Genomic DNA, 17,354 nt, shown 5'->3' on the forward strand with positions numbered 1-17,354 from the left:
GGAGCGGAAGGGGACGGGTCTGGCGGGGGGTCCGGCGGGGAGACGGCGTCTGGGAGGTGGCAGGAGGGGGAGAAGTCTCTTCCGCAGGGGGGTTTTAATCGGCGTGAATTTAATTTGCCGTGATCTGATGGCATTCTGCTTCTAGACAAGGCTCTGCGGCAAAAATAATAGTATATCGCTCTTCGGGGGCTTCCTCCGTGGTTCTTTGGCCGGGCTGCGGCTGAGCCCTGCCCCGGCCGCTTGCGCTGGCACTGCCAGTTCTGTGACTTCGCAGTTTTTATTCGGGTGCGTTTTCATCCAGCTCAGCTGCCCAGTAGCGCTCAGTGTGCGAGTCTGCGGGGTTTAGAGCCGGCACGAGGGAGGCGCAGTAACAAGTGGTTGGGGAGGCGAGGAGGATGGAGGTTCCCTTTTCAGCTTCAGTCCCGGCTTAACATCCAGTTGGAGCGCTTTGCAGTGACAGCTGAACACGCTCACAGAAATTAATTAAAAGGGTTCTGTTTCGGTAATAACTTAGTGCTTTTGCAAAGCTAAAAGAGTGCCCATAGTTTTCTGTTTTACATGATTAATCTGTTAAAATAATGTTTAAGACCTGTATTACACTACATGCACATATTCTCTTGATTAGCCCTAGATCTTAGACTTAGTAATTTTTCATTATGTGTACTTTAGAGCTTGATACTATCAACGTTTTCTACTTCTGATTGGTTACTTACCTTTTTAATACTGCTTGCTTCATTCTGTTGCAGCAATTGTCTGTATTACTCTCTATACCAGTAAGACTACTACTTGAAACTAATAATTACATAGTTTTTAAGAAATGCATGTAATTCTAGTGTACTTTTTCTTGTCTCATACAATTCAGCTGATGGCCGTGTATTTATGCCAAGCTGCACTTTAAGCTTCGTACTTGTGCTCTGAGGCCTGTTACTTAACTACCAACACTTACAGCCAAAACTAAAAACCAAAATGAATGAACTAGTGCATGATGGAGTAGTCCTTTTAATAAGGTAATTATTTTTTTTAAGGTCTCCAAAGTGGAAAGTGAGTTTACAAAGGAGTTTCTCCTGCTGGTTGGTATCTGTAAGGGCCTTTCCCCTCACCCCAAAAGAGCAGTTGACACTCACATGCACAGGAGCATCACATTGGGAACATTTAGAAACTTTGGTTTTTGGTGAGATTATGTCCTATATCAGCTTTTGTTTTCAGAAATTACTGTTCCCAACAGGACAAACGACCAAGTTACGCACGCACTCCCAGATGATGCAGTTTTCAGGCCAGTATGCTAAGCTAGGCCAAAATTGCAATTAGTTTACATAATTATGCTTGGTTGAAAACTGACAGCATAGGAGGTGGAGGGTCTGCTGTGTAGGGAAGATGCCTGGCAACAACAGCAACACTTGCTGGAGTGGTGGTGAAGACAACAGGGCAGGTAACAGCTTTAGCTGACATGCTTTTAGGAGGCTGCTATTACAAGTCTCTCAGAGCTCTGGCAGGTGTTTTAATATGGCTTGTTAATGTCAGAGATGAGCTGGGAACCAAGAGGGTTTTGGTCTTCAAAAATGAGACACTCAGAGCAACACAAATGACCAAACAAATTTGAAGGTGTGTTAACTGCTATTGTAACTACATGGTGAAGACATTTCTGCACATGTAAGTTGTAATAAGTGAATGTAGTTAGATATTGCTGAGGTTTGATTGTTCAGTATGTCACTGATAGCTCCTGTGTTACTGACATCATTAACAGGTGACCAGCCTATTACAGACAGGCTAGCTTAGCCTTAGTGTTGTTGAAAACTAAGGTGCTTCTGTGTGAATTCTGTGTGAATGAAAATTGAGTACAGAAAGAGAGCTTCGGTTTCAGAGGAGAGCTCTCTTTTATGATCTTACTGGGAATATAAATTTATATCTTCCTGCATTCTTTAGGATTGGTATCTATTTTATTATTTGCCATTAAGCTTGTTTTAGTATCTGTTTTTCTGTTTTGTTTCTTCTGACATGTCCCACTTCTAACATCTATTCTGCTACTCTATCTCATGTGATACAACTTAGTGTACATTGTACTTTGGTGTAAGTTAGGCTATTTTTGCACAATTACAAAGATCTAGTTTCTCTAATATATATTAAAAATACGTATTTAGGCCCTGAAGGTTGAAGGTCATAGGCCTCTTCTACTCTGTACCCTTGATGCTTTTGAAACACTTGAATATACAAACAGGTGGTGTAGCAAGTCTGATAAATGAACTGGGGAAAAATCAGCTGGGCATTTGGGGAAAAGAAATAATCTTTTGTGAGGTCATTACAGGAGTAAAGTGTTACTTAGTTTTCTGTGTCCGTGAATAACAGAATTGATAATACCTTTCAGTAAGATAGATTGTCTGTTAGTCTTTCTGCAAGGTGAATACATTTGAGCAATGTTTCTGTATACTGTTTTGTTTACCAGACTTAATTGTTTCTGGATCATAGAAAAACATAGGTGCCAACTACAGTAGAGGGAGTTACCGCGTGGTTACAGTAGCAGCTCTGAAGGTGGGTTCATGGAAAAATACTGATTACACAAATGCAAGATGTTGTGTAGGACTGTAATGTCATCTTTCAAAATTCTGGACTGGATTTAAAAAGAAAGGTTGGGGACAGGGATGTTTGGAATATACTTTGGAAATATAATTCAGGCAGTTATGATCTGTAGACAGTAGAACCTCCAGAGGCAATTCAGAGCTCTCCACTGCTTATATGGACTTCCATGTTAGGTTTCTAAGCAGCAGGGGTGGGAGATATCTTTCCTCCCCCATTTCAACTCCCTCAGTTTTAGCTTTGTTGTGCTGTAAGACTTTTTAAAGTCTTGGCATTTCCTAGAAGACAAAAATGCTGTCTTTTCAGTTACCTCTGGAGGTTGGTTAGATTCACCCTGTTTTATGTTCCTTGCTTACATAGGAACTTTGGTTTTTGATAACAAATCTGCTCTCAGAAGTTGCAATTCCTTCTTTAAGGAACAGCAGTTGTCCTTTACTGTGTAAATGGGTGGTGATTGCTCTGAAGGTCGATAAACTCAAGATGCTTAGAAACTGTAGAGAAGCTTGTCTAGTAGTTGCCTTTGGTGTTTAAATGAGCCTGTGACTGTAATTTCAAATTGTAGAAGTAGGGGCATTAACATTTTTTGTATCCTGTGATAGGTAGCTTAGGAATTTAAAAAGATAGGACTGTTTGATTGTTGTCCCTCTATAGTACTCAGTTGTAGTGAGCTGCTTGACCTAAGTCCTATGTGTTTGGGATTTGTTTGGGGTTTCTCATGCAGCAGTATATAGAAATAGGAATTTTGAGTAAAACAAGCTTGAGTATCTGGAAAAGTGAACAAATATCTCAAAACAGGGAAACAGTTCTGACCTGAGAGACAAAAGGTTCCCAGAGAGCAAGTTGTTTATGATATATAGAAAAAGCAGGTGAAACAGTGTATGTTGGTATTATTGCTGGTTCAAAATCTGTACGCCAGTATGATAACCAGACTGTTTCCTTCAGTTTGATGAATCATTCTGAGGAATAAGCATTTTGGTGGAGGGAGGAGCCTAAAATACTGGTATTAAAAGCAAGAATGGCTGCACTGAGTCAAATCATCCAGTGTTGCTGGTTGCAATAGGATTTCAACCATCTATTCCTCTGTGTGAGACCTTCCTTCTCATCCTAGGGCAGCTTAGTTCCTTCAGCAACTGTTATTGATGGGTCTTGCTGAATGCCTTGTAGAAATCCACATAGATCATATTATTTTGAGTTGTGTTGTTCAGGCTTTGCCGATTTCCTTTACAAAGTGTGTTCACTTTCCCTGGATATGCTGTATTTTCCATGTGTTCACTAATTCTATTCTTTACTAATTTTTTTGGTAAGATCACAGGCTTGTTGATCTGTGATTTGCTGGACCCCACTAAGGCTTAAAAATTCCTAACTCAGATGCCAGTCTTCTGCTATCAGATCTAGTTTTAAGCGGAAGTTTACACAGATTCTTTCATATTAAGACAGTATTACAGACTAGACTGTAAACGAAATATTACATCTGGAAACATCTCCTTAATGTTTTGTACTTAAGTGAGGTGAAAGAGAAGTGTCCCTTCTCTGGAGCCAACTGTCGGAACTGAAGACTTTTACTATCTACCAACTGGAGACTCAGCTGGTGAAAGGGCTCCTCTTAGTGCTCACAAATGAACCACAATCGAAGTTGTTTTGAACTGGATTGGTGATCAGAGGGAATGTGGATGGCTTCCCCCTCACTGCAGTTAACTGGGGAATATGTGCATATGTGCACCAAAGATTGGTTGATTGACCTGAAAGGGCAATAACTGAGCTGGTGGTAGCATGGAACCACTGGAACTGATAAGATTTGGAGTCAGCGATTCTAGCAGTGCAGAAGATGACATCTTATGGCTTGATTGTTCTGTTTTTACTAAGTAATGCCTTTTCTTGACTGTTCTGTAACTTTGCTTTATTTCAGATGCCTTCAGTGTTTGACAAAGAACCTTTCCAGATACAGTGCGGATATTAAGTCATTGCCACCCAACATAAAAGATAAACTGATTAAGTTAATGAGTAGACAAGGGCAAATAACCGATTCAAATATTGGCGAGGTAAGAACCAGTTCATAACTGCTCTCTCTGTGGTAGTTTAATACACAAAGATAAGCTAAACTAAAACTCTGTATATGAGTTAGCAGATGGATTCAGGGCTGCTTACACTGTCCACATCTTTACAGTTCATTCATGTATGTATTTCTAAGCTCCGTAATACTAGTAGTCCTGTATTAGAAATAGTAAGACTATGCTTTTAGTGACAAGTAAATTAAAAACATACTCCAATCAGTGATGACTGACTTCTTTTTAATCAAATGACATACCATCCTTTTTCAGTCTGGGAAACCAGACTGTTGCAGTCTCCTGTTATTTTGTTTAGTCTCAAGGGAGACATGAGAATTGAGGAAAGCGAAGGTTGGCCTTGGTGGAACAGAGGAAATTAATGACTCCCTGTTCATTCCTGCTTTGATCTATAATTCAGAACAGACAACTAATACCAGTTTTTGAGTCATAATAGTAAAGTTGCTTCTGATTCTGCCTATAGCCTTATTGTGGAAAGTCTTATCTTCAGGAAGCTCCATTTCTCTTTTTTAATTAAAACTGTTTATATAAACAATCAGAATCATTGTATTCGTTTGTGTTATTTTGACAAGTTTGAGTTGACACATTTTTTTTTTTTTAGCTATTTTTGCAATATAAGTCTTCCTAAACATCCTGAGGACTCTGTATGAACAAATACATGTGATTGTATATGTACAAACACACAAAAACTAAGTTAGACTATTAGGTTAGATTACCTTTAGTCTGGTGAGAAACTAGAGAGTTTAAGTTACAATCTTTTCCATGGGTGCTCTATAAATCTAATCTTGTTTTCATTCAGCAGTTGATCAGTGCCTTCTCTTGGAGCCTGTTTTCCAACTAATATTTAGATATTCTATTTTTATTCTTTCTTGTGTGTTTCTCTTTTCTGTTTTTTTCATACTTCCTGCAATTTTGTCCTTAGCTGTCATCACTTTTGTTGAACATATCATGCCCTAAATTTTGGTGCTAAGTTTTTGGTTTTGTTTGTTGCGTTTTTTTAACTGGTAGTCACCTTTTAGATTTTGAATACATACCATTTCTCTGCACCATTTCACTATTCAGCTTTCCTATTTCATCTTGCTGATATTCTTCTTACTGGTCAGTGTAGCAGAATGGCATGTGTTGCTTAGCTCTTCTCATTATTCCTTGCCCACATTACGTATAACTAAAGTATTCCACATACTCCACATTTGCAACACGTCATGTTGCAAGACATTTGTCTTCTGTATAGATAATGGATTTTTTTTGTATTTGTTACTGCTTCTGTCCTGCTTTTGTCTTTCAGTCTCCACAGTATTACTGCTGGATCTATTTTCTTCCCAATTTTTTATGCTATGCTATCTCCTTGGTATTTGTGCACATACTTTCTTTGCTGTTGTCCCACTTTTTGCATGAAGTTTAAACTTCTTGCAGTCAAAATTCTATTCATCAGCTTTTATATGAAAGCTTCTATTTCATCTCTTACCTCCCTTTTCTTGTCCAGATTTGTGTAACCATTCATTTTTTTCTCTTTGCTATGCTTTTTGCCAATAGTAGCCTTGCCAATAGTATCTTAAATTCCACCTTCTTTGAGGTATTAGAATTGTATATAAATATTCAATGAATATGATCTCTTAAGGGGGACATAAAACAAACTTTAATAATTTAGTCATTGAAAAATCATTGGCTGGGGAAGCTTAATGCTCAAATTACACTAAATGAACAATATTCTCATAGTACTGTTGCTTGTCATGTAGATTTCCCTTCATCTAAAGCTGTTCCCCTACCCCTTTTTGCAGTCCTAATTTCGCCTAAGATTTCTCATGTAGCTTCAAAATCGGCAGCTTGCTCACTTTTGTTGTGCCCAAGGCAATCAACAGTTGTGAAAGAAAAGCAGTAGTCAGAGAAAGCATCTGCAATAAGGTTAGATGGTCACTTTGGCTTCAAGTAGGTCATCTTTGGTTTTTGATGTATTTTCTTAGATACGAATTCAGAAGTATCAGTGAAATAAGACTCGGGTGTTATTCTTTTGAAAATTGCTCACAAATATAATATGGGATATTTGGGTGATTTAATGGTATAAAGGGACATGTTTGAGGCTTTTGGCTTTGACAGCTCCCCCCCCCCTCCAAGTAATATCTCACATGTCACTTATTTTTGTGGAAAGATTGCAATTGTAATCTACTGGAAGTTGTTGCTTTTTTTTTAGAAGGCTTATTTAACTATTATCAGTAAAGACTTTAGCATTTTGTATATTTGCATAACAGAAGAACAATATCCTGTAATATCTATAGTTCAGAATGTAGTTCAGAATGGTGAACTTGAAAAAGGAATAAGCTTTTAACAAGCCTCAACTATGCTATTATCTCTGCTTGTGTGTGGAAATTTACCATAAACAATTACCTGAGTGAGGTGAGGGAGGGAATGACAGGCTGGAGAGAGATGTTTGGGTAATACGATAACTTGCTCCAACATCTGGTCTAATGTTTGGCCTATTTGTCTGAAGAGCAGGTCAGCAAAGATATGTGATCATTTTCATGTGGTGAGACTTGGACTGGAGAGAGAGGGATATAAGTAGTTTTTATAAAAAGTAACAAGAGTTCTTGAAACTGATATTAGAGGTAAGTTGTGTGGCCTTCCATTGCTTGGTTCTTAATTTCATAAAAGTTTTCTTGGGGAAAATTGTACAAGAACTCCAGCCTATGGTCTTATGGGAGTGAAAGTGCCTATTTAATGAGGATTGGATACCTCTTTATGGTATGATAATGAGACTGCTTGTTTATGAGAGAAGGAGTGTGTGTGTGTGTTGTCTATAGGTGAGAAAAATACTCTGGGGTAAAATATTTTTTCGATCTTACCTGTATCTGTTAAGCAGATTTAAGTTTTGACCAAACGTAGTATTTACACTTGAGACTTCTCCCATCATAGTTGTGCTAGTAGGCTTGAGGGTATGAGCCCTGGTAAACGTGTGCTAGCAGAAACACCAGTGTTAACTGCACCACCAGAGTGGTGTTTTCACTGACTAAATTTGTGACTCTGGTAGTGGTTGATTTTTTTTTTTTTACTGAGGAGGTTACAAAATACAGCTTTGCTCTTATAACTGCATCCAAACTAGGAATGCTTTGTCAAGGTAGTATATCAATATACTGTGGTGTTAATGTGCTTTTATTCTAGATGTGATCACAGAAACTGAACAACATTTACATTGGAGGAGAACTGTTTCTGCAAATATAGCGTATTAGCTTTAGCAATTTTTAGTTGCCAGGTCTGGTAACTCCATGTGCTAGTGAATATTTTTAACTTCTATGTGATGTCTAATGTAACAACTATTTCAAATTAAAATATATATGTTTCATGACATAGGGTTGACTGAAATGCTAGCTTTTCATTACAGGTATTGCACCCTGCTGTAGAGTCTCTAGATCTCCGGGACTGTGATATTTCAGATAATGCATTGTTACAGCTTTGTAACTGCAAGCAATTGAAAAAAATCAACTTAAATTCTTGCAAAGAGAACAGATTGGGAATCACTTCAGAAGGTATGTGATCTGTTTATAGATAACCAGGATCTTATTTCTGGTTTATTTTTCTTGTAAGATAGAGTAAATTGCAAAAATATGTAGGGTAAATATATTGGTATTGCATTGGGGACTTCTTAAAACAATATTGCTGAAGTGACTTATAATTAGTCAATTATAAACACAGAGCACTGATCATCTTACAAAAGAAAGAGAGCTATCAAGTTACTCTCATGTTAGGTTTCTGGTAAAACCGGTACACTTGATCATATTTTCTACTTCATCTTAATTATTCCTTGCTCAAAATTGGTTTCAGAGCCTTGTCAGTACCACTCAGGCTCAAGTTTCTGATTTGGTGTTTCTTAGATCATTTTTTTCCGCCTTTGTCATTTAAATATATTTATTACTCTGCAAGCATCCCCTAACTCAAAGCAAGGAAGTCTTTCAGGACTTCTGACTTCAGGTATTACTCAAACTTTGTTCTAAAGTTGTATCAAGAGTTGTTGGTTTAAGAGTGTTGAGCTTACTGAGACTTATTTCCCATTTAAGTTTTGTTGCATCTTTTCATTACACTTATTCCTTCACTCTGTCATTAACTCATCTTCATTGAAAACTGAGGCGAAATACTAATTTAGTTTTGAGTTAATACATACCTTATTTAGATCAGCCTTGGTCTGTATCGTTTTTGCTCATTGATTTCTGGAAATTTTCACTTCATCCTTACGCTTCTTCCTAATGCATAGATTGCAGTAGTCTTTCCTCTGTGCCTTCATCTGTCCATTGTTTTCTAACATGGTTTATAAGGAGCTAGCTAAGCCTAGAGCTCTCTTGTGTATAGTTTTCTTCTATTTGGATACAGATTCTTGATCACTTTGCAAGTAAAAATGGGAAGTCTAGTTCTTCTTTACTGGCAAGTTTCTATTTGCCAATTCACCTTCACTAACTTTCCTACTGAGCCCCTTTTAATCTGAGAATCTAAACTGAGAAACATCACAAAGCCTTTACTTTTAAGCTGTATCAATTCTTAATCACCCATCTTAATTATATACACACACAAAACCAGGAAGAAAAAAGAGCAGTTTAAATTGGTGTTACCTCCTACTAACTCAGTAACAGTTTCTTCTGGGGGGAGAAAAAAAAATGTTGGCTACTACATCTAAGACTATCTGAGCCCTATCATTACTAGTAAACACTTACTCTGTGGGTTGCTTGTGGGCCATTTATTTTCCTATAATACAATATCCAGTACTATTTATTCTTCCGTCTAAATTATTGCCCAGTACTGTCTTTTCTGCTATTCTTTCCAAAGTGGTTTTGACCCAAACAAGTATTCCTTGTAGATCTTACACAGTAACATATTTTACCATGTTCAACTTTTTATTTCTGTCTTTCCAGAAAGTGATGTAATATTCTGTACTGTTGGAATCATGATGTTTCCTTAATCCTGGCAATAAATTCCTTTCATAACTTATATCTATAGTTCATGTTCTCTTGTTGGCTATCTCCTGACACTTCTGTGCAAATATTTCAGTTGTTACTAACTGTCAGCATTCTGAGGGCATCAGTAGACCTTAATGGCCCTCACCAGCCTCAGCTGGGACCTGCAACCCACAGCTCCTGTCCATGGACTCAGGAGCTCTGTTTAAGCTCAGGCCTGAGCTGTCAGTCCTGGCCTGGCCTGAGCTATGTCATAGATGTACCTGATCCCACTCTTACCTCTGAAATGTTTTGGTTTTTTGGATTGACCTTGGACCTCACCTGTTGTCTTGCTTTTCCTTGCTGATCGCTGGACCATTGTGGGACCTGATGCTAGCACCAGTCTTCTCAGCTTGCCTAGTTCAGGTGCTGTGGGACTGCCAGGTTAGTGAGGGCACTGCCTGGCCTGCATTGTGGCCACCCTAGGTCCCTGGCTCATCTTCCCTTGTGGAAACTCTTCTCTTGCTGCTCCCTGACACTAACCACACCTTCATCCCTTGCTGGTTAGGTATAGTCGTCTTACTAATTGTAGTGCCACACTGAATATTTTTCTTGTCAGACTTAATTCTCATTTTGTCTTCCTATCCGTTGATATTCCCATATACACATCTAAACCTTGTTTACCTGAAATGAGTGACTGCATACATGAAAGCCCAGAGAAAGTGGAAAGGATAGGAATATAGGAATAAGTTAATGCAATAATTAAGGGTAAAGCTTTTAACTTTTGTTTTTCTTTCCTTACTATTCCCAGATGCTCTTTCCCTAGTCACTTGGGCAGGGTCTGTTTTAAGGAAGATTGCTTTTCTGAGGAATGTTTCCCAGTGGTCAAACATTCCAGACCCTACAGCTGGCGTATTCCTTCAGGAGCCAGCAAGACATTGCTTTAGTTTCCCTGAGCCAGTGCTTCTTTCTGTGTCTGCCAATCTAGCATAGTTATCCTTGATTTGTCCCAGTAAGAATTTTGCAGTTTCATTCACCTCAGCTTGAACAGCAGATTTCTCCCTTTAGAGTTGTGTTCTGCTTCACATCCATGTTAAAGGTCCTGGCCTCATTATACATTGTGTGCCTTTCTGTTTTGCAGGTTTTTGTTGGTGACTGCCTTCTCGGTGCTTCTTGGCAAGGGCTTTCCTTGCACATAGAGTACCAAAGATTTTTTTTATTATTATTATTTTCACATCTGTCCCTTCCATTCTGCTTTCTTTAGAAAATTTCCCACAGTTCTTTCGCTGTCTTTTCCCCTTTCTTACTCTTCCTCAGATTCTCCAATCTCTGCCTATCCTATTGGCCGCCTCTTCTTCTGGGGCAGCTCCCTCTGCCCTTCTCACTGTCCCAGGATGTTGTTCCATATTCAGTTTCTGTAAGTTTCACAAGCCCAATCCTAGCACAGCATAGTATTCCTTCACTTCATTTCTCATCTACTAGCTAATCTTTCCCTGACTTGCCGTTATGATCACATGCTTCCACAAATCATGTTAGACCTATTGTCTACATAATCTTACTGACTAGATGCCTGAAATACTTCTGTCAGGTATCCCTCTACACTAAGGAATGGAATTCAGCACTTGGAAACCTTTATCACCTCTGGTATTTTTCAGTAGTACTGTTTTTCATTTCTGGTGTTGTGATTTTCTTTTTTCTTCCCATTAAATTAAAAGAAACCAGCAACAAAACAATTTTTCCCTTGCGGAATCCCAGTGGTTTGGCATGAAATGAAAATTGAGCAGTCAGTAACCAGTGTAGCATATTGGATTCAGCATGGTGGTTAGTTTAAAAAGAAAGGTTAATTTTTTATTTGGTCTGTTTCTTCGACAGGTGTCATAGCTCTGGCTTTATCCTGTCCTTACTTACGTGAAGCGTCTTTCAAAAGGTGCTGCGATATAACTGACAGTGGAGTCCTTGCTCTTGCGCTTAACTGCCAGTTCTTACAAATAGTGAACTTAGGCAGCTGCTCGGGCATCATGGATGCATCCTTGCAGGCACTAGGAGAGAACTGCAGATTTCTTCACAGTGTGGACTTTTCATCTACTCAGGTAAGTAGGGTGGCAATGGGCTAATTGATATTTATTTATTTATTAAGACTAACATAATAGAATTGAAAGAGGATATTTTTAGCTATTTTTGGCAAGTTTTTAGGATCCAGAACCACAGTTCGTTTTCCTGAGAGGAGGAAAATTGGAAGAGAGAGGTTATAGTTTGTATCTTGATAAGAAGAATTTCAGTATTACAATATTTATTGTTGATCAAAGATAAACTTGTCTCATTAGGGACTACCTATTAATGGAAGTGTTTTTTTCAGTGTATTTTATTTAGTTTTATTTTCTTCAAGTTATAAAACATTATGGACTATTTCATATAAAGAAAGTGGAATCTGGGACAAATTATTTTCTGCTTGTGGTTAGGACAAACTTACCTGAATAATAAAAATAAAGCATGTCAAACAAAGTAGATCCACGGAAGAAGTAAACTACATAACTAGTTCTAGTTCCAGAGTGACTGTGCTTTCTGGATGGCCTGTCATAGTCATGTTATGGAGTCAACAGGGAAAGAATGATATTAAAAATATTAGACGCTTTAGCACTAGTTGGTGTTTAGTATGAACAGAGAGGGGCATCAGCTCTAACAGCGATATTACAACAGACTTCATAATTGCAGTAATGTAATGAGGTTGAGGAAGGGAATTCTTGCGATAGTGAAGTATAGCATTCAGTTGACTCTGGTGGTAAAAGATTATTTTGTGTTGAATATGAGTCGGGCGTACAGCATTCATAACAAAGTGTCAGATTTGAAAAACTTGTAACAGAGTCTATATTTTAGATGATGTTGTTCTCTTTTCAGTTTTTTCAGAAGTAGGACATCAAAAGTCATTTCAATCTTTTATTTGCTTTTTTTTATTTATTCAAACTACTTCATGATTTTTGTTCTCTTCCCTTTCCCCCCCACCCCTGTCTGAAATAGATATCTTTTCTACCTGAGTTGAGGACTTCTTGAGTAATTAAATGTTTTGGTATCTTTTATTCCTTTCTGATAATCAGTTGTGTGGTGACAGTATACTAGAGTTCAGAATTCCGTTTGGCTAAAATAAACAGAAATGTGTATTAGATGTCAGTGAGATAAGTTTACAATATATCTCTGACATTGACCATACAGACTCGAACTATGTACTCATACCTGTAGAGATTGTAAGGCCTAACCATATGCTTGTGTTTGAATGCTTTAGAAATATCAAGAGGAACTTGCTAACATGTGTGAAGGAGTGAAGTAAATAAGGAAGTTGGAAATAGATGAACATGCAGAGAAAGGGCATAGCTCACTACAGGAACAAGGAAATAAATTTAACTGAAACTAGAAAGGGGCCAAATACTAAGAGATGATGAAGCCAGTTTTAAAATAGGATGATGTGGTGAATCCAGACAGATGAAATGCAGTTAAGTGGAAGGTATAAGGAGTGATGCAAAATAAACGGAAGAAGGGCAGGGGGAAGGAAAGGGAAGGATTGAACTAAGAAGGAATTACAGTCTTGGGAGCTTGGCCAAAGAATTCTGCTGCATTGGCTCAGAAATGCATAAGAATTTAAGCACATTTATGCTTATGTATCAATATGCTTATGTAACCGCTCTGACAGACGTGTTTTATACGTAAGCCCTGTGCTTATTGCTCTATCTTTAGTCTGTTCCATGTACCTGTAAATACTGATAATGCTGCAGGTGGAAACCCAGGTTTGGTAGTCCGAGAGCTGCACTGGTTAAACAGTAAATTTCCTCTTTAATATCTGTTGACGCAGTATATGGCAAAAAATTGTAAGAACAATGTAGCCTTAACTGGCTGTGCAAGCTACAAAGGTAATTTTATGTAGGGTGTGGGGCACTTCAATGCTCTGTAAAATGTGTTAGCAAAAGCAGGAGGGTTGTGCTTTAGCCGCTGTCTGTCCAGACACACTCCTAGTGTAGAACAGAGCTAGGTTGCTTGAACAGTGAACTGTGGGGACTTGAGTATGTAAGCCTTTGCTAGATGAGCAACGCTGTAGTAACAGTATGGCAATGCCTAATGTGTGCTCCTAGGGGGAAGGGAGATGATTTTGTTTTAATACAAAACTGCTCTCACTCATGCAGTCATAGTCGTATACTCACAAGTGTCAAGACACTGGTATCTAGGTGGCCTGTCCAGTGTTTGGGCACCAACTAGATAGTCTGGTCCAGGTTTGTTTTGCTGACATGGAGGGCAAAGGACACAGGGTATGTCAGATCATCATCACATCACTTGGTTTTTTCATAGGTTGATGGCCATGCACTGGTTTGGGATATGTTTTTTTTTTAATACCCTTTAGGAGCTGACAGTGATTGGTCTCTCCATTCTGTCCCATCTATGGGAATTACCCGAAGTTATTAATTTACTGCCCTTTGTATCACACTTGGGTACCCTGAGGAGTAGATGCACTGGCATCTTGATGACCTGTTAATATAGGTACTGTCAATACCTGCCATTCCCATAGCTCTTCTCTCTCTACGCCCAGGCATTCCCATTCATTTTCCTTCACTCCAATCTTACCATTTCTGTTACACTTTTGTACTGTAGACTTGTAATAGAAGGCCAGTAGGGATAATTTGTGCAATGGAAATAATCATATTGTTAAAGAGAAATGGAATATGTAGTGTATGGATTCTAGCTGTCAAATTTTGCTGAGTATCCCTGTTTGCATACAGCAGTATGCTTGACATATATTATAAGATCTATGAAAGAAACTGTGTAATAGATCTGCTATCTAAGCTAGCTTTTGAAGAGGGGAGTAGGCTTAATGAATTTGGTTGGTGGAAGAGGAAGGATTATAAATAAACAAGCATCTGATTGTGGCCAATGGATAAGCAATTATGCTTTGTACTACCATTAGTGGGTAAGAATCCTTAGAGAGCTACAGGTGGCCAATGAAGCATGTGAATTCCTTGACATGATGCAGGAACTAAAAAGTCCAAAGAATCTGTCTCAAAGTTCAAAAATTTAAATGATTGCATTTAGAAAATATTACTGAAATAGTTAGAATCAGCACTGTACTAAATACTTGGATTATGGTTTGGGGTTTTTTAATAAGTTTAACAGACAAAAATTAGGTTTTATTTGATGTTACAGTGTCTGTTAAAGATAATGCCTTATTCAAAGCTCAGGGATTAAGTTGCAAAGAAGGAAAGGTCAAGTTAGACTTTCAAGGGGGACCTTAACATAGACAGTGTTCCTCTAATACAGAACTTGTCTGAAATGTCCTCCTTTATCATCTGATTATTAGTACTGAAGTGCACACAGATATGCCTGTTTTTTTCCCCACTTAGTCCGAAACAAATAAAATCAGCTTCAGCCTAATTTTTGCTAGTTACCTGAATTTTACTAGTGATAGTTACCTGAATTTGTTCTTTAAACCCTGTAGTTAGTTAATTATCAGAAGTGAAAAGTCCTACTTCCGCTTAAAAAAAAAAAAAAAAAAAAAAAAAGGAATTTTTTTTTTTAAACCTGTGACCACTTTCTCTAATCCTACATCCCCTGGCATTCTAGGCCAGCTAGACTAAAATTACAAAGGTATAGAAGAAGACTATAGGGCTTCCCAAGGCCTGCTGAAAGGTCTAAAACAGCAGCAGTTCCACATCTCTTCTGGCCTTCTATGCATGCGTACAGCTTCCTCTTTGGAAGAGGAGTGCTCTGCCTGTGCAGTATTCAGCACAACAGGGCCTTCGAGCATGACCCTGTAGACTTCTGTGTGGCTCAGAGACCAGACTCAGTGTAGAAGATGACCTAGCATGAAACATCCACTAGGAATTAATTTGGGTGATAGCATTTCTCAGACCTGCCAGAAAGGAGAGTACAAATTTGGTCACATCTTGAATTCTTTATCATGTTTGTAAATTGGAAAATCTGTAAAAATGCAGACTAGAAGAAAAACTCATCTTCTCTTCAGAGTCTTACTATAGGAGGGATAAAATCTGCTTTTCAGTCCTGCTTCAGCTGCAAGTGTCTGTTAGCTTTTCTGCAAAGTTATCTTCACTAACAACTACATGTTCACTTGGGATTTTTTTTCAGAGAAAAACAAAGTTCCAGTGCTAAATAATAAATAACAAGCTCAATTTGTTTGACTAAGAGCTTCCTAGAGATAACTTAAGTCTCTTAAGAAGGTTAGGTTATGTTTTTTTCCTCCCCTGGGTCTTATCTCTGCAAAAAAATTTCAACAGTTTTCCCACTGTTGGACCTACAGTGAGTACATCTTTTCCTGTTTATCAGCAGCAGAAGCACAAGTTGAGGACCATGGCCAACATTTTTATCAGTAGGGCACAAACCTTATATAAACTCTATCATGGTTTGTTCATAGATGTATTTTGGCAAGGCTAGTGGTGAGAGAGACCTGAATGCTTTCAAAATACATGCAGCACTAATACTTCCTCTGGCTAAAATATGTTGCAGAAAATATATCCCATTTCCTACATGCTTTTCTGGCAAAGCATGTTATTTGTGTGCATCAAAACATAGAGTTCCCAGAAGACTCGGATCAGACTCATGCTTTGTCTTCTTCTATCTCAAATTAGCAAAGTATAAAAGCTTTTTCTTCTCTGAAAACTATGGAAGAGAACATCAGCATGAATGCTAATTCTTAAAATGAAAAAAATAGAATGGAAAAGCTTTTTAAAAGTTGTCAGCTCTTGAAAAAGACGCTATTTCAATGTCATCTGTAATGCTAAGCTACAGATGCAAGCTGTGTGGCAAGAGAGTGCTTGAATTACCGCTTTTAATACTGTATTTTCACCCTTTAGTTGCTGTGGGTAAGATTTTGCAAACTCTTAGAGGGTTGCAGGCAGGAAAAACGCTTATCCCACAATTACCAGAGGCTGCAGAATAGATGTTTAAAAGTAGCAATCTCTGTATTCTTTCTCTGTGTTAGAGATGCTGAATTGGTGAACATCTAGCTGTTCGAAACCCCTACCAGATCTGAACACCTAGTCACCTAGGTGTTCAGATCACTGCTGCATCCATATTCCCAATGTGACAAAGCCTAAATAAACAGATTGAGTAAATTAGGCAAATAGCTCAAGAAACCCAGGATCTTCAGAAAAGCACTGAAGATACCTGAATAAACAAGGTTCTAAAGTGATTAGGAGGGATCTCTTTAGCTGGCCTCACTGGTACAAATTGCAGTCTTGATAATTTTGGTAATTATAATTTCTTGTGTAATGGTACAATGCTTACCCTTGCTAATCTCTTATTGTACATATATGGGGAAGAAGTATATATCTGCAAAATAATAACTGGAACCATTACTCAATAAGTATCCTATTAGGTGAGACTCCTGAACTTAAGTTCAGAAGTCTCAAAGGGGGAATTGTTGTGGATAACTAGGCCTTGAAGGAATTGTTGTAGATAACTAGGCCTTGAAGCTTCTCAACCAGAATGTAACTGTTAAGATAACAACAAGAGGTCTCCACTATCAGAACAGACCAGTTTGACCTGAATTGTAAAACCAATAAGCATGACAAAGAAGAGGAAGAGCCAAGTTGAGACTTACATGGAAGTTCCAGCAAAGAATTCAACTGAAGGTCATCCTGGTATGACACTTACCTGCTGCTAGAAACCCCCTGCAACCCCGAAAGACAACCCCTCATAGACTGAATGTGCACACGTAATGATATGTAAATATATAAGCGAATTCCAGAAAAGTAATGAATTCCCAGATTAATTCCAAGAATTGTAATGAATATGTATGAGGAGTATCAGATAT

The 17,354-nt window shown here is 38.2% G+C and overlaps 1 protein-coding gene across 1 annotated transcript in view; it reads left to right on the forward strand.

Annotated features, from left to right (window-relative positions):
- Positions 1-17,354, forward strand: part of AMN1 (antagonist of mitotic exit network 1 homolog) — a 28,079-nt gene that overhangs the window by 366 nt on the left and 10,359 nt on the right. Inside the window, exons 2-4 of the mRNA XM_062590258.1 lie at positions 4,478-4,610; positions 8,008-8,152; positions 11,420-11,637. Of these exons, the coding sequence (XP_062446242.1) occupies positions 4,478-4,610; positions 8,008-8,152; positions 11,420-11,637 (496 nt within the window). The remainder of the gene's footprint in view (positions 1-4,477; positions 4,611-8,007; positions 8,153-11,419; positions 11,638-17,354) is intronic.

This window comes from Rhea pennata, chromosome 1 (assembly GCF_028389875.1).
Source record: "Rhea pennata isolate bPtePen1 chromosome 1, bPtePen1.pri, whole genome shotgun sequence".
Lineage (NCBI taxonomy): Eukaryota > Metazoa > Chordata > Aves > Rheiformes > Rheidae > Rhea > Rhea pennata.